The 20,515-nt window shown below is 31.4% G+C and overlaps 4 protein-coding genes across 4 annotated transcripts; all 4 read left to right on the top strand.

Annotated features, from left to right (window-relative positions):
* Positions 1 to 72: 72 nt before the first annotated feature.
* LOC124910292 (mitochondrial inner membrane protein OXA1-like) lies at positions 73 to 5,581 on the top strand. The gene is made up of 10 exons (XM_047450919.1): positions 73 to 128; positions 218 to 716; positions 1,839 to 1,929; positions 2,864 to 2,911; positions 3,658 to 3,716; positions 4,046 to 4,121; positions 4,212 to 4,343; positions 4,501 to 4,608; positions 4,825 to 4,879; positions 4,978 to 5,581. The coding sequence occupies exons 2-10, from the start codon at positions 235 to 237 to the stop codon at positions 5,274 to 5,276; spliced, it is 1,350 nt and encodes a 449-aa protein (XP_047306875.1). The 5' UTR covers positions 73 to 128; positions 218 to 234; the 3' UTR covers positions 5,277 to 5,581.
* A 322-nt stretch (positions 5,582 to 5,903) lies between these two features.
* On the top strand, positions 5,904 to 6,880 carry LOC124910791 (probable protein phosphatase 2C 8). Its single transcript, XM_047451469.1, has 2 exons — positions 5,904 to 6,410; positions 6,482 to 6,880. The coding sequence occupies exons 1-2, from the start codon at positions 5,973 to 5,975 to the stop codon at positions 6,770 to 6,772; spliced, it is 729 nt and encodes a 242-aa protein (XP_047307425.1). The 5' UTR covers positions 5,904 to 5,972; the 3' UTR covers positions 6,773 to 6,880.
* Positions 6,881 to 13,365: 6,485 nt separating this feature from the next.
* LOC124945906 (ethylene-responsive transcription factor ERF061-like) lies at positions 13,366 to 14,515 on the top strand. The gene has a single exon (XM_047486428.1). The coding sequence runs from the start codon at positions 13,471 to 13,473 to the stop codon at positions 14,371 to 14,373; it is 903 nt and encodes a 300-aa protein (XP_047342384.1). The 5' UTR covers positions 13,366 to 13,470; the 3' UTR covers positions 14,374 to 14,515.
* A 1,742-nt stretch (positions 14,516 to 16,257) lies between these two features.
* Positions 16,258 to 19,769, top strand: LOC124945528 (probable polygalacturonase). The gene is made up of 5 exons (XM_047485983.1): positions 16,258 to 16,713; positions 17,611 to 17,731; positions 17,845 to 18,019; positions 18,788 to 18,858; positions 18,950 to 19,769. The coding sequence occupies exons 1-5, from the start codon at positions 16,384 to 16,386 to the stop codon at positions 19,594 to 19,596; spliced, it is 1,344 nt and encodes a 447-aa protein (XP_047341939.1). The 5' UTR covers positions 16,258 to 16,383; the 3' UTR covers positions 19,597 to 19,769.
* The last annotated feature ends 746 nt before the right edge of the window (positions 19,770 to 20,515 follow it).

Below are 20,515 nucleotides of genomic sequence, written 5' to 3'. Positions count from 1 at the left end.
GATAATTGCAAAATTGAAGTTAAACCCAAAATCAAAAGGGTAAAACGGGCAGTACAATAAGCGAAGGTTGAAGTAGTAAAGTCTCGCGCCTCCAAACAGCAGAAAATTGCAGAGTTTAGGGTTCTAAGGTAATTCGATTTCCTCATGTTTTGATTTGCATACTTTTTATGTTTTGTTTTGTTGCTAATTGTCAACGTTGATCTGCACTATGATGTAGTTGCCTGTTAACCTTAAATGGCGTACAGGCGAACCCTCTCAGAAAGAGCAGGGCTTTTTTACAGGCAGCGTTTCAGCCCTTCTTTTTCATATATTAATCGTGACGATGACCGAAAACACCAGTGCTACCATAACGATCGGTCTTTCCATAGTTTTCTTCAGCAAAATCAACCCTCTTTGACCAATTTAAATAATTCTCTTGGGGTTGGTTCTCTGTACCAAGCTAAATTATGTTCTCAGCTCTTTGCTCCATCCATGGCCGCATCCATGGGGTTTGGAAGACACATGTCAACTGCAATTGGGGAAGAGACGAATAAGATTGAGTACATGACTGATATGGCTGAAGTTCTAGTGGACAAGACAACTGATGCTGTTGCTGCTGTTTCTGCAGCGACTCCAATAGCAAATGAAGTAGCCATTGCAGCAGCTGATTCTGCCCTTCCTGTGGCAGCTTTGCAGCACCTGATTGATGCTGTTCATACTTATACTGGATTAAATTGGTTAGCCTTCTCCTTTTTTTTATGCTATGATTTAGTGTTATCACAGTTAGTTTTTGAAGTTATGCTAGTCATGTTTGGAGATGCATTTTGCTTATGTTACACTGAAGATGAAGTAGTAACACTCATATTTTGTTATGATGAAAATACAAAATCTTACTTTTCTATATGTTAATACTAAATCTAGCCCCTAATGGACAATGTAGTACATTGATCGTGATTGATATCTATAAATTATCGTTGACTAGCTATAATTTTGAAGTGAGACCTATTGATAAAAGTGTAAAAAGTTGAGAAGAAGTTGAAATTGGAAATAGTTTATTTGGATTATTGTAATTGGGTTTGGTTAACTTGTTTTGATTTATATAGCAGTATGAATAACAATGAAACAAAAGGTATCTGCTAATAAGAAACTAATTGTTACTTATTAACAAAATAACCTCTATGAATGCCATATTATATATCCATGACATTTTATTACTTTCCCTCCTCAAGGGGAATCGTGGTGGATTAAACAAAGCTTATCTTGACCAACAAATCATGTCGGCGAAGCTTTGCTTGTTTATTTATTTTTGCTGCTAGGCCAAAAGCTTTAGCAATTCTCCTTATTAATGTTATTGTTTTTTATTCAATCACAAGGCCAGCCTTAAAATATGCTATATAGAGCAGTTTAAAAGTAAAACTAAGTGTAACCGCTAATAAGAAACTAACTAGCTAATACTTATTAACAAAATAACCTCCATTCTTCTAGAACGCCGTTTCATTTATCCATGACATTTGATCACATTTTTTTACAATAAGACTGTTTTTCTTTCTTGTCATATTTGTCTCTGGGTTCATGTGAGGCTTGTGGATAACCCTTGCAGACAAATTATTGTAGGAGTATGTGTCATGTTATTAGACTACGAGACTTACCTCTATATGATAGTCTTAGGTGGAAGAAGATGTAATGGGGAGCTGGTAATTCCTCTATTGATACATTTCAGATAACCAATCTGACATCATAATTGCCTTCAGAACATAAATAAATGGCATTAATTGGGATCAAAATTATACTTCTAACTATCTTTAAATTCAGGCTCTAGGGATATGTAATTATCTGAGAAAAAACTATTATCTTTCCAGGTGGGCCTCTATAGCTTTAACAACTTTTCTGATTCGTGGAGCAACAATTCCATTGCTGATAAACCAGCTTAAATCCACTACACAGCTGAGTGTAAGTTCAATCACTTGTTTGTGCAAGTTTTTCAGTTTACTTTTCAATTGTTGATGGTCAATCAGACAAGCTAATACACTATTTTTTTTTTACATTTTGTGTTCAAGAAATTGACTCCTTTCAAAAGCTTTATAAGCTTATGTCTGAAATATTTTGTTCAATATCTCAAAGACTTTAATTTCATACATCTTAAAAGTAATTGGAGAAGCATCTGATTTCTCGAGTAGAACTCGAAACTTTAAGAGTGAAAAGAAGGTATGAAGTACAAAAGGGAGCTGCAAATGTTATCATGTTTATATGTCATTTTCAGTCAACAGTCATGTGGATTCTTTTGCAATGACAATTTTTTAGTGCTCCTCTTTATGTCTAATGTACAGTCTTAAGCACTTCCTAGTAAATATTTTGCCCACCTGAACCATATTCCAATTTGAGTCTCCAGATTTCAGAATGATTAGAATTTTTAAATTAGAGCTTCTAATTGAAGCTTAACATGGAAGTTTGGATGTCTTACTTTTTTTCTGCAAGTTTTTCTGTTATTTTCAATCATCATTCTTGTATCACATGCTTAAGTTATGTATTCAGCACATAATTTCTGATCGTTCATATTTTTTCTAAATTTAGTTTGGTTTAATAACAACATAGAACTAATCACATATATTAAATGTGTTAAACAATGACGAAAACAAGTGCAAAAACTAAGTCAATTCACTTTATTTGATACTGAACATCTTACCTGAAAATAATTCAAAATTTTATGTTTTTAGGACTTTCTTATTTTTATCGAACACCTTATTATTATGCCTTATGTCTTGGCTGTGCATCCTCATCCAAGCATGAACTCCTTATGTTCTTTATACTTTTATTTTTTTGGGAGGGGTGGGGGGCTACAGAGGATTAAAATGGACTAGCGTTAATTGTTGATCTTGTGTTGCAGCTTTTACGGCCAAAGTTGGAGGAAATCAAACAAGAAGTGTCAGCCAGGGTATGAAATTAATATATAAAATTTTGATGCATGTCAACTTACAATTTTGTAATTTCAGTTGCTTACTGGTCAACTCAAGACTGTTGCTTGATATTCAATTGAGGGAACACTTCCCATAGTCAGATTGTTTTGCGATTAGTAAACGGATTGATTCATGGAATAATATGCCCATGTTATGTTCCAAGAACCACGATGAAAACCAACTTTGGTAACAACTGGTCTTTTAGTTTATTCTTGCACGACAACCCACAACATTGACCCCCTGCTTAAATCAGGGAGTTCTTACATTTCTTGTATGTTGAATTACCTTAAGAAGTTCTTTTATTTCCTGATTATGACAACCCACAACATTGACCCCCTGCTTAAATCAGGGAGTTCTTACATTTCTTGTATGTTGAATTACCTTAAGAAGTTCTTTTATTTCCTGATTATGACAACCCACAACATTGACCCCCTGCTTAAATCAGGGAGTTCTTACATTTCTTGTATGTTGAATTACCTTAAGAAGTTCTTTTATTTCCTGATTATCAATCCTGTGATTTTGGTTATGTTTCTACATAGAGATCTTCTTTTACATACAAGTGTATACCATCATAGGAGAATATTACTGGTTAAGGAAGCATGCCCTACGTTCTAGATTTGTTTCACCTTCATCAGTTTCTGCCTATTACGCCTACAGAATGATGCACTCCTTCACTTCTGTTTCTTGTCTAATCTGACCCCAAATGATTTCTTGATTTTACAAGGGCATGGATCCTCAAGCTGTTTCTGAAGGGCAACAACGTATGCAGGCCTTATTCAAGGAGTAAGAAACTTCTTCCTTGCTTGTAGTGTAGGGATCAAATGTGTTGGTTCTTTATAAATTCTATAGAACAAATCAGCATTTATAACAACTCATTTCAATTCAAATACATGTTTCAGCTTTACATAACGAATAACAGACTTTGTATGATGTATATTCTTTCATTACTCTCCCTACCTTGGATTTTTCTGATACAGCTTCAGTCTAATTACTTGTTTAATATTTCATTAATCATATGATATCCATGGGCATTGCCTGCTGTTGTTGATCATGACTGGATACTTATTTTCTATTTCACTACATTTCCCACTAAGTTTTGTTTATTAACGCAGATATGGAGTAACTCCATTCACCCCACTGAAGGGCATGCTCTTCCAGGGTCCAGTTTTTATCAGTTTCTTCTTCGCTGTAAGAACATATCATCATGCTTGATGGTAAAACATTTAGAAAATTTGGTTAAGTGATTCCTGACTGTCAATTCAATCAATTGATCAACAGATAACAAACATGGTAGAAAAGGTTCCCTCACTCAAAACTGGAGGACTATCTTGGTTCACTGATTTAACTACTCCAGATAGCATGTACATACTTCCTTGTTGCGCAGCATTGACATTTTGGATAACCGTGGAGGTGAGTTGAGTTCTATTTATTAACCACAATCTTGCTAATATGGGATGAAAGGTCAAGGCCAACTTTTTTTATCTTGATTTTGTTGCTGGAATGAATCTTCTAGCTTCCCGTTTTATATTATTGCTAATTAACTGGCTTCCATTTTCCCACTCTCCAGTGCAATATGCAAGATGGCATGGAAGGTAATCCTGCTGTTAAAACAATAAAAAATGTGTCGAGGGGTTTTGCTGCCCTTACAGTTCCTTTCACAATGAGTTTTCCTAAGGTAATTTTATTCACTCAAATCTTATTTTATATTTAAATTAAGTTCATTTGATAACACAACTTATCATGTAATCTAAATAATTAAGTTAGAAAATATAGCTTAATTTAGTAAACCATGAATGATTTAACTCTGTAATATGGTAAGAACGTACAAATGATTACACGACTATATGGGGAAAATTTATTTAAGTACAAACTTTTGTTTCGATCTTTGTAGGCTATATTTTTCTATTGGGTGACATCCAATATCTTCTCGCTCTTATATGGATTGGGTATGTTTTTCTTCTTTTTTTTATCTCGACAATTAGATGGGTTTTTTTTATGGTGTTTGCGTAATTATTGTTCTTCTTGCCCTATCTTGGTTTTACAGTACTTAAAGCCCCTGGGGTGAAAAAGATGTTGGGTATTCCCGTAATTACTATAGCACCCTCAACAGTAGTTGATGCAAAACCACCTCTCCCGTTTTTTGAGGCGCTGAAAAAGTACGCCGCTGCACAGAAGTACGCGGCTGAAAAGAAAAAGCAAGAAGGAGGAGGGCTTATGGAATCGACTTCCACTGATGAAAGTAAACCTGTTGATCGGAGGATACCACCTTCAGCCATTCTTAGTCAAAGGATTAGAAGCCTAGAAAAGCAAGTAAAAGCGAGAAAGAAGACAGCCAAGAAGTAGTAGTAGTATTAGTACAAGTGAGGATGAACACAAATAGAGAAAGAATAATGGCTCAGTCATTGTTGTATCAATGAGACAAGGAACGATCTACGGGGTGATAATTTTGTTCATTTATTTATCTTGCATTATATCATATAACCATTTAGCTTATTAGCCTATTCAATATTTATCGGCGCCTTCGACACAGAATTTGTGTCACTTATTTTTTTGTGACGATTTATTTATGCCTGTTTTTGGTGTTTAGAGTTTTTATTGTAATTTAGTTTGATGTGGGATTTTTTTTTCTTTGAAATAATAAATACAGTCACCTGACTCATGTCTCTAGTTTATTAAAATCATTTAGACCTAATTGCAAATGGTCTTATTATTATTATTATTAATTTTTAAAACAATTTATTTATTATAAATAAAAATGGTTGCTTATGTATATGAAATTAAGAAAGGAGTTCAGTATATTTTATGATCAGTTTAGATTTTTTAGGTAATATTTTAAGAAATTCTCGGAATAGTTTATTTCTAAAAAAAAGATTTATTTCCTTCCTTATAAATAAGTAGTTGTTTCTAGGGTTTCTTTGAATTCTTCTCTCTTATTCAGAACCCACTTTTTTTTTTTTAAAAAAAAAATCCTCTGTTAATTTTATAGCAATTCATTATCATCTTCTTTCTTATTCAAGAAAGTCAAGAAATCATCTTTCAATGTCGCCGTTCAAAGCAATTATGCCTCCATACGGATCAATATCACTTACAGGAAGAAAGAATACAATGGGAGACGCCATAACAATGGCGCCAGGATTACTTTCATCAAACAAAATCTCTTTATTCGCAGTTTACCACAGCACCGACGACGGAGGAAATCTAGCGTCTTTTTGGAGTACCCGTTTCCATATTCTTCTTCACCGTCGACTAATCTGTGAAAGCTCTTCCACCGGAGAAGAAGGTGGAATGGATTGGGCTAAGATCATGAGAGCTAGTTTTGAAGATATGCACTTGCATTCAAATACAGGGGAAGTGATTACGGTGGCCGGAGTTGTAGTTGTTTTGACGGAGAAGAAGCTTATAGTTTCTGTCACCTGTCATTCCATGGCAGTTCTTTGCCGTGGTGGTAAAGCTGTTCCTTTAATCAATGATCGAGAGGTTTGTTATCGAAAAAACATTCTAGGGTTTCTTATATTTCTAGGGTTTCTTATATTTAGTTTCTCTTGCAGATTGACAGGGTTTATAAGAAACAGAGGAATGGGTATGATCAGAATTCACAGATGGTAGAGGTTTTGATTAAAGACAGAGATGAAGAAGATGAATTTTTGATAATTGGAAGTGGGGGTTTATGGGGGGCTGTTTCCGGCGAAGAAGCTTGTAAAGCGACGGCGAGATTCTTACTTAAGTTTCCTATGGGTGGATGGGCGGCGGATGCAGCCGCCATGCTTGCAGAGATAGCTTTGGCCAAGAACAGCTTAGAAAATATTACTGTAATTGTGGTTGAACTCAAAAAACACTAATTGCAGATAATTGATGTTTGATGGGTCTGTTTATTTTATTTGTAATTTGAAAAGATCTTTTAGTTATGTTTAGGTTTGGATAGATTAAGGTTTTACTTGATAGGATGAATATAGGTAGAATTTCATCTTGAGAAAAGATTGTTACAAATATAATTTTATTTTGTTGATAAAGGAAGCAATAACGGAAGGATTTATGATTTCAGGTTACTTTGCAAATCCTCTTTTAACTATTTTCATATTGTTTTATTATTGACATTTATACAATGGATTTAATGTGTGACAATTAAATAATTCTTTGTTTAATGCTGAGCTTGTCAGTATTGGGTATATTAATTAGTTAATTTTATCTTTTTCCTAGTGAGTTAGTGACTATAGTTTAATGCTCAAAATTTTAGATGAATCTTCAGAGAAAATATGTGATTTGTTTTTATATATTAATTTTTTTTATCTATGAACTAGTTTATATTATGCATCAATTAATTAAGTAGAAGTATTTTATTGAATTATTGCATGCCAATCGGTTGTAAACAGTAGTTATATTAATTTTTAAATTTGGTGCCAACAAATCTATTTTTGAAATATTCCTATATAAACTCGTTAAACTTGGTCAATATTTAATAGTAAATTCGGTAGAGTTCTATAATTAATTAGATGTCAATTAATTATTAAAAATTATAAAGAATAAAATAAAATAATATCACGTTTTATATATATTTCTTTTTTTTGTATAAAATTAAATAAAATCAATTGTAAAAAATGGGCTGGGTTTGATAAACAGATGGCTTAACATTTTTATTTTATTACTGCAAGGTGGGCCGGATTTGCAGAAGCCCATTTTGTAACCAACAGCCCAACAAGCTCTTGGAAGTACGACGCTCAAAGTAAATCAAATAATTTGAAACGGAAGTAAAAGATGGAATTTGTTGTTTGTTGGTAGCCGCTAAGAAAGGTAGTTTGATATTCCGAGGAAATATAATTCATTATTTATTTATTTAATTATTAATAAAAATAAAAATATAACTAGTTATTTTATTAAGTTCACTCCAATTCTGAATTCTAAATCGTAGATAAAAAACTCATGTTCTCGTGTCTTGAGCAAGTGCAAGATATTGATTCATACTAGTTGATTGGGCAAAAGTTGATTTGGCTAAGAGAGTCCACTGTTTTATCTTAGAGGTTGCTGAAATTTGGATCATAACCTGTGATATAATTTGATGGAATGACTTGAGAATTTTGCAAGTCATAGTTCTATAGTTGCCTAAAATTTTGTAAAATTAATCTACACTACACGAATTAAGTTTAAATATCAATGAAGGTTGCAAAGAAATTTCTAAAATTTGGTTACTTTTTTAAATGAAATAGAACCTTATAAGAAGTTGGTCTCCCAAATTAAACCAAATGAATTTGGTCAAGTCATTTGATTTCCCTCTTTCGAAATGAATTCGCATTTGATCGTATTAGTTGAGATGATTCAAATGAGGAGGAATTACACTTTCAAAGGAATGATTTTGGAAGAAGAAATGAAAATGAGTTGGAAACTAAACTATTATTTTGCATAATTAGAATGATGCGCTAACATAGAAGTTTGTAGGTAGGTTTGATAACTTACTAAAGATCTTTGAATCAAGGTATTCTAATTATTAGTTTGCTTAGTCATTTAATCTCATTTGATTTAAGCTTACACCAATTGCATGATAAAATAGAGCAAAATGAAAGTACTTTTAGATACTTTCTTGATGTAGATTTAGGCTCTAAAAATATATTTTTCTATTTTTATGCAATTTTTATCACTGGTTTCTAATGAAGAAAAATCTAGGAGTATGAACTCTCATTCGAAAGTTTTTCCTCTGCTTATAAATTTTATTTTCTTTCAATCTCAGTTCTTTCATCTTACATATATATTTTAAAACGGAGGACTATAAGATTTTAAAAGAGGATATTTATTGATTCCGAAAAGATTACATTTGACCGGAGACCTAGTCGTGTACAATCGTCTAAAAAGTTTGTAGTTGGACTTTAGAAGATTTTGTGTGCATATTAAATTGTTCCAATGCAAAAGTAGTGGCTATGAACACATCCAAAGTCAAAACTATGATATGATATGCAATAAATCATAAATAAATAAATATACAATATGTATTGAAAATAGAACCTCATCAATATACCTATTAATGAATTATAAAATGGAAATTACACCTCAACTAATAACTGTCACGTCCCATATAAGGATCGACGATGACAAGTTATAACATTAATATAAACTTTATTTGAAAAAGATGACAGTAACATTATTAACATATCATACCATATGTAATTTCCCCTAATTTTATGGGCGTGTAAGTACTAGTACCACACAACTTCTACTACCTAGCTTATTCTTATTATCTCCAAAATGAAAATTTTATATGAACTAAATTTAAGCAGCTTTCACTTTCTATTACAGATAAAATTGATGAGGTTCCCGTTCAAATCGGATCAAGTCATCATCGGAGAAGACAAGTGTCTTATATACATAAACTCACAATTATTGATTTATTATTTAAGCATTCCGTAACGGGTTTATACATTCTTTTTGTAGCAATATATTGTATTCTTTTCCTAATTTTATTAAAAAATAACTTTATCTAGAATGTCTAACTCCATATATATATTCAATCTTTAAAAACTATGACTAAAGTCTTTTTTTTATTAAAAATAATATTTCTACACTTTCAAAATCATTATCAATTATTATTTTTTTAATGAATTTATCCAGAAATTTCACATGATGATGTAATTTGAGAACTTAATGAAGTCATTCATACATCACTTTAAAAAAAATTAAAAAAAAATTGAGTTGAAACGACATCGTTGAGCTTGAGTCACGGAGGAGGTTGTGAGGATAGGTCAAAAAATAACTTTTTGATGAATAAATGATTTTAACGACAGGGTGTCAGTGATGGCCACCAATATGTGACACGTGTCGTCGGCAAATGGACGATGAAACAAAGGGACCATTCAAAGTCGGTGTCGACTCAGACTGTGTATAATGTTGACCAATTCATATCCTGCCAAAATACAACTTTTTTGAACGTCAAATTCCACTAATACCCTTCTTCTTTTTAACAACTGGCAATTTACATTCATTACTTGAAAATGACCTGCCAAAATATATACACTTTCTTTCTTTTTTTTCTTCTTCTTTTTTAAGTTAATTAATAATTTTCACAAAGGTAATATAGATTTCAAAATAAAGAAATAATTAAGAGTTAGGTGGGGAATGAAGATAAGAAAGCATGAGAATTGAGATAGTATAGTGGTCCAAATATGCTTTTCTGGATTGACTTGGCAAAGTGAGATGATGGGTTAGGTTTTGTTCACATGTCTAGCTAAGCTAGCTCTTGTGTATAAAATTGTAAAGGGAAAAGGAGAAATTAAAGAAGAAGAAGAAGATGGTGGATGCATATATGGTCCACATCACAAGCAGTGTCTTTTGAAGACCGACCCTGCATGATCACGTTCGATTGAAATTCAATGTCCATCCAATTACTTTACGTCTTTAATGCACCTTCATAACATTAGGACCCACATTGATACCGACCCTATCTATCTAGTCTCCAATGAATGAATTCATAAGTGGTTGATAATTAATTTAATTAACTTTATTATAATTAGTGATGATTCGATCGAAATGGGATGTTTTCATGGGTTGGTTTAGGTAGTTGTCTATAGTTTTTCCATGCAAAGATCAAGTGATTAATTATATATATATGCTAATTATTAATCATTAATTCAATCTATATAGCTGACATCTTCATGTGGAGATCATTCAATTCATCACACATTCGACATGTCATGTCTAATTACTGGCCCAACTTTTTCTTTCCATGCTTAATTTGTGTTCCTAATTAACCCTAACTCTTATACCATGTTATTAATATAATATTGTACAACTAGCAAGCTAGCTAGGTCAAATAAAAATATGTTTTTTTTACAATGAGAAAATACAAATATATATAGACTATAAAGGTGTAGAAAATAATAAGGAGACTAATATAAGTTTGGATGTCTCGTACTACTATATATATATAACAAAATAAAAGGTGAATAATAATTAATTTGAAATTAAACTTGTATAATTAGCTAGTACTATATTATTTGGTTTGTATCGACAATACTTATGTAGCTAAGGATCTTATTCCCTATAATTTTAATCATATAATTCGTATTTTAAATGGAAAATCTTATGACTTTTATACCTCGAGAAAAAATAAATTTTATTAGAATGTTTCTGTTGAATTAATAATTATTGGAGAAATGAACAATTTAGTATGTCTTATTATCCTCATTTAAACAACCTTTATTAGAATGTTTTTGAAATAATAATTATTGGAGAATTGAACGAACTGACTTTTATATTGTCAAAGGTGACTAGTATCTAGAGGTTTTTTTTGGAGTATTACTGTAATTCATTAGTGATATTCGAGTCTTTGAGTAATTGTTAGGAAATTTAGATAAATGTAGCTGATATGACAAATATACATATTTGAGTTATCATTCAAATTGTTTTTTGGTAGACTATCGGGTTTGAGAGAAAATCGCTACACTTTTGATTAGCGTAGTCGTTCGATGCGTACGTATTATTCATAATACTATTATTATGACATTTTTTGTATTAATTTTGGAAATCGAATAAAATCCGTCGGAGTTAATCATTCTTTTCGATAACTTACGAGCTCGATAACCTATTAAAGTAACGTTTTTTTTAATGTTATATTTTGTTGTTGTGCTTAAATATTTTTTTTTTATCATTTTTAATATATTGATTTTTTTAAAAATATATATATAATAAATTATAAACTATTATCCGTTAACATCTCACAAATAATACTAAAGATATCAATAGAATCTAAAACAGATGCAACCGATTGATCATACTAATGGAATTTTTAGGCAATATATTCTTGTGTCAGGGTAGGTTCCTTATTTTTCACTCTCTAATTTGATAATTTTTGAAATAATTCCTAGCTAATATAAAAAAAATTCAATTTTGTTTTTCGAAAACTCAATTTTAAAAAAATGGCACAAAAATAAAAAAAAATGTCTCAAATTTAAAAAAGAAATAATAAATAGGCCATATTTGTAAGAAAAAAGTATCCTAATTCCTAACATTGATTAATAAAAAAAATGAAGAAACATGAAATAAATGTTTGAACATGGTAATAATTAACGCCCCACCCGAATTTGGGTCACAAGTAGTGCACATTAGCTAAAAATGGTAAAACAATAAATAGTAATCGTATTAAAGTTAAATCAAAACTAGTACACTTTTGTTTTTATTAGGTACTTGTCACTTCATACATTGCATCTCCATTATCTTATCTAATTTAAACCACATTAAAACATCAAGGTATTACATATTTCACTGAAATATATATAATAATAATAAATAATTTAAGTGTTAGTTAAGAATTGTTTAAAAGATAAAAAAAAAATTACGAGTATAATTTTTCACTATAAATTATCATGCACTATTACATATAATGTTTAGGTTATAACGCATTAGATTATATATTTAAATGATTAAATATTAGATGATGTGATATATATAGTATATATTGTAATTGGAATTTAATTATCAATTGAATTTTACAAATTTAAAACAAAGGGCCTATGTTAGTAAAGATGTATATAACGTGGCAAAATACCATTATTATCATACAACTACTTTTTTTATAAAAAAAAAAAAACTAAAAGGAAAAAACATATATCAATCAATTCATTAAAATTAAAAAATGAATATAATTTAATTAACCTATTAAAAAAATAATATTAATGAATAAAGAGGGTCTAGATTATACAGCTGACTTTGGCAATAAAAGCCAAAAGTTAGCTTTTTAATTTTAAGTACGGACACGGTGTCCACACTCAAGCTTAGAAAAATGTCTCAGCAATCAAATTACATTCTTCACCCTCTTATAATAATATTAAGACTTTTATATTTTTAATTAAAAAAAACAAAACAAAAAATCATTCATTATGTATACTAAAAATGACTGGTAGAGAAACAAAATCACAAAATTAACTACACCGGATTTGCGGAATGAATATCAGAAATTATATTATGAATGATGTGATCAAACGAATACACGATCGTTAAAAATTCGACAAATCCATTTGAATGATAACCCAAATATTAAGGTTTGTTTGTTATGTCACTAATAAAAAGACTCCAACAATAACATTTACTTTAGCTTTAGGACGTTTTAAGTAAGAATCGAAACCGTAACTTTTATTTAAATATAATTTATTGAATATCATAATTTTTAAACTAATACCAATAAAATATATCCCAATAATTAGGAGAAAATTCAAACAACTATAGATTATAATTTTAATTTTTTTTAGTAACTATATTTCCAAAGAATACAGTCTGTCCAAAGAAAGGAGAAGGGTAGGATAGTCATTTGATTAATAAAATAATTATAAATTTTCTTTTATCACCGAAAAGCATGAGCCATAGAAAATCTTCTTTCTTTCTTTCTTCTTCTTCTTCTGTCTCTGTATAATGTAGACTATGGCAGTGTTATAAATAGGGCAACACAGCAGATCAATTTCATTACAATCTCTCTCTCAATCTCTTCTCTCGATCTCTGATCCATATATTTTTTAGCCTGGATCACTCATTTTTGAAATTGAAATCCAAAATTTCTTTGAAAATGCAAGAAATCAAAACCCCCTTTACCATCGAAAACGCCAATTACATCCGATCATCCTTATCAGAAATCATACTAACCGGCGGCAACACCTTAGATTCAATATTCTCTCTATACCCATCATCAGATCCAATCACCACCACCAACCCAATTCATCAGCCTTCAGGATTAGGATTAGGATCCTCTGTTTATCTCCGTCAAAGAGATATCTTGAACAAATTTTGCCAAGAAAACCCATCAGCCTCTCGTGCAGCTTCAAATTATCTATCTTCCTCTCCTTATTCTTCATCATCATCATCGTGCAAATACATAAACCCATGTAAGAAGAAACAGTACAGAGGAGTTAGACAGAGGCACTGGGGAAAATGGGTTGCTGAGATTAGACTTCCTCAAAACAGAATGAGGGTTTGGTTAGGTACTTACGAAACGGCTGAAGCTGCTGCTTATGCTTACGACCGTGCGGCTTATAAACTCAGAGGTGAATATGCTCGTCTTAATTTCCCTAATCTTAAGGATGCTACCAAATTGGGATTCAGTGATGGGTCGAAACTTAATGCTTTGAAGACTGCGGTTGATGCTAAGATTCAAGCAATTTGTCAGAAGGTGAAGAGAGAAAAGGGTAAGAAGATTTGTAAGAAAAGTACTGGATCTGGAGAGATGAAGAAGAAGGTTGTTGTTGTTGATGGCTCTGTTTCAGTTGGTGGGAATGAAAGCTTTAGTAATGAAATGGTGTCTCCGGCTGTTTCGGATGGGGAATGGAAGTGTGGAAATTCGCCGTCGTCTGTTTCGTTTGAGTGTCCGTCTTCATCGTCGGTCGGAATGGAGGATTGGGTATTTGATTCTTATCCGCTTGATCGTATGCCATCGTTTGATGCGGATTTGATTTGGGATGTTCTTGCTAATTAGTGTTCTTCTAGCAATTGTAAAAAACATGTTGTAGTCTTATGTTTTCATCATCAGATATGAATTGTTAAGGGAATTTTCTTTTAATTTACTGTTTGTAAGTGATATGTTTTTGTTGTCGGATTTACTCGAGCTTATTCGGTAAGAGCGTTTACGGTGGTAAATTTGAGAAGGTATTTTAGTATTTTTGTTTAATAATGGTGTCCTATATTAAAGATAAAATTGTCCCCTTATCAATAATAAATGAGAAGTACTTATATTGTTATACAATTGAGTTGTTTATTGTAATATTGAATAATGTTTTACCTGTTTGTTTTAACTAGTGTGAAACTGTTAAGTTCGAAATTATAACTTAGCTTTTCGAGTTCTTGATACCAAGAATCGGGTTCTTGATAGTTGGGACCGAGCGTGGAATTCTATACTCAAGCGCAGCGGAAATAATATGAGAAGAGAATTCAAGGTTAAAGAGAGAAGAACCAAATGTGAGAAGAGAATATTACTAGAATACACCTAATAGTTCAAGATAAAGGTGACCGAGAGAATAATTTAGAGTAACAACTTTCACAAGCTTTCATTTATGACCAAAAAGTGGGGTGAGCATCAACATTTATAGCGGCTGAAATACCCAAGAGTAGTTGGTTACAAACTTATAACAACTTTAGAAATAACATAATTCGGTTTTAGAGAAATATAAGAGAAGGGAAACAAAATAGAATTATTAAACAAAAAAACATAAACTGGCCCATGTGCACAATAGGACCGAGAAAAGGGTGCTGAAATTGTTTTAGAACCGAGGCCTTAATTTGTAGACACTAATATAATATGAAAATAATTACTTTTGATTTTCGGGTTGTATAGGATCATTTACCTAGTAATGACAACTTCAAATTGTTAGACTAGTGTTTTCTCCTATGTGTTTAGTTATTATCAAATTGGATCAAATTATTAATAAGAGAAAGGATCTAATTTAAAGCCCTAATAAATTAATAATCTGATAATCAAATATTAATGGTCTTGTTTGTAATTGAATTTTAGGTCATAGAGCTAACTTACAGTATGTTTCCTAATCATCACATGAAGAGATGGTCCTTTTTTGTCCGTTTTAATAGGCAATCTTGTAAGAATTGATAAATCTCATTAATGTTTGGGAATTGCAATTTTGACTCTTAATTATTATCATTATTATTTCAGCTGTCAATCTTGAAGCTAAGGACATACATTCTTCACATGCTATTTTTTATAATAATAAATAAAAAATTATTTCAAGTAGTAAGAGATCAAAAACCAAATGTTCCACCCATTACAACCTTTTTATATAATAAAAAAAATGGAAAATTATTATGGGCCGGGCAGGTGGGCAAGCTTTACTTCCATTTTTTTGTATAAAGCCCTTCCCACTTAGGGCAGGCCTATTGGATAAAGCCTGTTACCATATTTATCAATTTCTTATTTCTCTCAATTTATAAAGAAAAAAGTATGATTATAACAATATTATTGATTAATATAAATAAAATAAAAAATTGGAGCTAGTTTTTGAAAAGGAACTGCATAGAATTATTTGTAGAAAGTGAAGAAAATAAGTAAATGGTTAGAACAATAATAATATAATTTATAAATTATTACATTACAGTTGAATAGAGAACAAGAGTATTAAAAAATATGATAAAAAAAAACTCTTAAAATTAATTTGATATTAAATAAGTAACGGATAGTTGGGGTTGAGCCGTTGTGGAGTGGGGTTTAATTACTGTGGTCCAGCTTGCATTGTAGTATTATTACAACAGCCTTACGGGGGGGAGGGGTCCCTTAATTTAATACCCCAAAAAGACAACCCACGACTAGTGTCGTCTTCCTTCTTTTAACCCTTACGCCCTCCCCATTGCCTTTAGTCCCCATTCACGCCATATTTGGACTTATCTACATTTCCAGATCTACTTGAAGATTCTTTCGTTCTTTCCACATTACTTATAAACTTCGAATTGGAGCTTTCTACATTTACTACCACAGGGAAATATGCACAGATCTGCCTTTTCGCATAGTATCATTTGTTTCATTTTCTGCATTATATGTTCATCGAGCGCAGATGTTGATACTTGCTCCGGACTAGTGCCGATGAAGAATCGTTACGATAAGATATCGATTACGGATTTTGGAGGCGTAGGTGATGGAAGAACACTGAATACGAAAGCATTTCGGGAGGCCATTTTTCGGATTCAGCATCTGAAACGGATAGGAGGCACGCTGCTTTATATACCTCCTGGTGAATATCTAACAGAGAGCTTCAATTTAACAAGCCATATGACTCTCTATTTGGCCAGAGGCGCTGTAATCAAAGCAACTCAGGTAAATGTTATACATGTTTTCTGTGAATCTTATGATTTTAGTTGCTATTTTCAAATGAACTGAACTAAATTGTGTGATCATGAATCAATGGAATGAAAGGAACATGTGTTAGCAAAAAATTATTTGAAACTATTTCCAGAATTGATAGGATAATGGGGATTGGGGACCTACATGCATGTGCATAACAATTACATCAGTTGCAGACATAACAGCTGTAGCAATTGACTATGATCTATTGGTTATTAATCATTTATGTCAATTATTTAAATTTGATAATTCATCTGCTTACATAAACAGATGAATTTAGTAATTCTACATTATCTTTGGCTATCTTGTTCTGGCCTTGGAAATCAAAAGAGGATACTATTCCTTTTGTCTTATACTTCCATTTTTAGATGACAGTAACAATGTTTGTCTACTGTATCTTTCATTAATTTACTAATTACTATCAAATTTACCTTATAGATAAGATAATGGTTAGATAAGGTAAAGAATTCACTGATCCTTTTATTAATAGAGCCAGAAAAGTTACACTTTGAACACCAAGTGAATGAGCCAAAACTCATGTCACGAAAAAAAGAAAAGAAACAAATTGAATGAGGAAACACCTCAATTCAAAATGCAGCAAACAACTTATGAAAGGCACATAAGTGAACCTAATAAACACAACCCATACAATCATCTAGCATCAGAACTATGAAGACACTGTCAAACCCAAAACATCATCACTTTCAATGAACCAAAACTGCCGAAGAACATTCCCATTTCATCAATCCAATTCAGACAAATCGAAGTCAATACATTACTTGTTGAGTCTTAGATGTGAATAAAAATATATGGCAGCTATATTTGTATTCACATTACACATGTATGAAGTCATCTTCAACAATGTTTCAGGATACAGCAAATTGGCCTTTGATTAGTCCTTTGCCTTCATATGGAAGGGGGAGGGAGCTTCCTGGAGGAAGATATATAAGCTTCATTCATGGAGACAATCTCAATGATGTGATTATTACTGGTTAGTAATGGAAGAGGGTTTATGTCCTGTTTTACTGTTGGGTCAGAATGTTTTAAGACAACTCTAACTAATAGTTCTATTAGTTCTAGACTAATGAATCTGTTTTTTATTAGGAGAAAATGGGACGATTGATGGGCAGGGTAATGTTTGGTGGAATATGTGGAGGCAAAGAACTCTTCAGTTTACTAGACCAAGTCTTGTCGAATTCATGAACTCCAAGCATATTCTCATTTCCAATGTCATCTTCAAAAACTCCCCTTTCTGGAATATCCATCCAGTTTATTGCAGGTAAGCTTGTTGTCTCTTGTGTATCTTATATGATTGATTACTTAAACTCATGTAGGATTATTCTGATATTTAAGATTTTTTATAAAATATTGTCTGATGAAAATGTAATCATTTGGGGTTATCTGAGTTAAATAACTAAATTATTATTTTTACTTAATATTCTTAAGATGTTATAAAAAGTACAGTAAATATATTTTATTACATGATTTGAATAATTGATTGATTTCAACAAACATATGGAACAAGATCTTATGAGACTCTGGCCTTGTTCTATCTAGGGTTATTTGGAGAAATTAACTTGTTAGAGTAAAATGAAATATATAATAAAAATTTATATGTTTAATAAACAGAGGATATTTTAGTTGATTTGAATGATGTGATGATGGATTTGTGAGATATTGTTTGAGATTAACTCAGAAATCTCACATCTTTATCTATTCTTGAGATCTTATAATTTTTGTATTATTTTTGGAAATTAGTATTTTATGATGGTGACTTTTGTAAATTGTTTTTGTTAGCAATTTGGTATGATTTTTTTTTTTATTGAATTAGATGAAACTTTTTTTTAGATATGCTACAAAACTTTCTTTAATAACATATTTGTCAAATTCCCTCTCCCAATAATTTCTCTTGCCAAATAAATGATTTTTTCAAAAAAAGTTCCAAAATGGATCTGCAAATTGCATAATATTGACAGACTTTGAATTGTTAACCTATGTTATAAGAATAACTGTTTTTCGGGTCTAATTTTGAATTCCTTGTGGACAGCAATGTTGTCATTCAATATGTGACAATACTCGCGCCACGCGATTCTCCCAATACAGATGGGGTTGATCCAGGTAGCGCCCGATTGCCCAAACTACATCAAAGTCTATTTTTTCTAGTTTTTTTCTTCTCTAAACTTACATACTAAACAAAAATGAAACACAGATTCAAGCTCCCATGTATGCATTGAGGATTCATACATCTCAACCGGAGACGACATGGTGGCAGTTAAAAGTGGATGGGACGAGTATGGAATAGCATATGGCCGGGCCAGCAGCGAGATCACAATCCGAAGGGTGTCAGGATCTTCACCATTTGCAGGAATCGCAATAGGAAGCGAAACATCTGGCGGTGTACAAAACATATTAGCAGAGCACATAAACCTTTACGACATGGGAATTGGCGTACATTTGAAAACAAACATAGGCAGAGGTGGTTACATAAAAAACATTAATATCTCAAATGTTTACATTGATAAAGCCCGAACAGGTATAAAGATAGCCGGAGATGTTGGAGACCATCCCGATGAAAATTTCAATCCAAACGCTCTCCCAGTAGTAAAGAATGTAAATATCAGGGTTGTATGGGGGGACAATGTCTTGCAGCCTGGTTTGATACGCGGGTTGAGTGGTTCGCCTTTCACCGGGATCTGCTTATCGAATATAAACCTCAATTCTGGAACAAAGCCTCGAAAAACTGCTCCGTGGCTATGTTCTGATGTAAAAGGGGCTGCGGTTGGGGTTAGCCCTTGGCCGTGTGCAGAGCTGGCTAGTAGCCATCAAACAGGTCAATGTTCCACACCTTTTGCTTAGAATGAAATTTGTGTTCAATTATTATGTGCATTTTGTGTTGTCATGTCTTGATGTTCTCATTTTTAAATGTTTTTTAATATTGATGTTCAAAATGTAATATAATATAACATATGTCAGATTTCATATTTAATCTGCAAAGACTTGATTTTTGTAATTTATTATAAGTTATGATATATATGTTTTTTTTTTAATTATGAATCTTACAGTATACATTTCTAAGCAAAATAAAGAAATAGGATGTTAACTATATATGCAAATTTGATTTTTAATGTCAGGTTGTATGCTTACAATAACTAAATTTGGAGTAAATTTATTTAGAGCTAGTTTGATTCAGCATATAAACAAATTATGTTTAGTGTGTTTAATATGTTTAATTGCTTCGGTTTATAATCTTTCATTTTCGTAGTAGTCGTATGCATCTCTATAATTCATAACGTTAACGTTATTATTACGACAATTTTTTAATTTTGTTTCAAAAAGCAGACAACATATTTGAATTCTTTTTTTATTTTCATGATCGATAATTTTAAAATTTTTTATTTTATTTTTTCATATTGTGTTTAAACAATTTTATTATATTTAATATAAATGAACCATTATAAAAAAAAATTTGTGTCAATTTATCATTTTCTCTATTCTAGATATCTAACTTATTTGTTAAATGTCAGTGTTAAATTTAATTAAAATAATATTTTTTTATAAAATTTATATTAACAATTTATTAGGTAATTAAAGTCCATTATTGTTTATAAGTCGGATCAATCTAATTCATACAAATTAAATAAAATTTATTCAAACAATTTTTAGTGAAACTTAATTTCAAATAAACAAATAAATAATGAGATCAATATGTTTGAATAGAAATAGAAAAATGGAAGTTTGAGTGAAACTTACTCCTATAAATTTTAAAATAATTAAA

This window comes from Impatiens glandulifera, chromosome 7, assembly GCF_907164915.1.
Source record: "Impatiens glandulifera chromosome 7, dImpGla2.1, whole genome shotgun sequence".
In the NCBI taxonomy this organism is placed as follows: Eukaryota; Viridiplantae; Streptophyta; class Magnoliopsida; order Ericales; family Balsaminaceae; genus Impatiens; species Impatiens glandulifera.
Note: the sequence above shows the minus strand (reverse complement) of the source record. Positions and strands in the feature narration are given on the sequence as shown.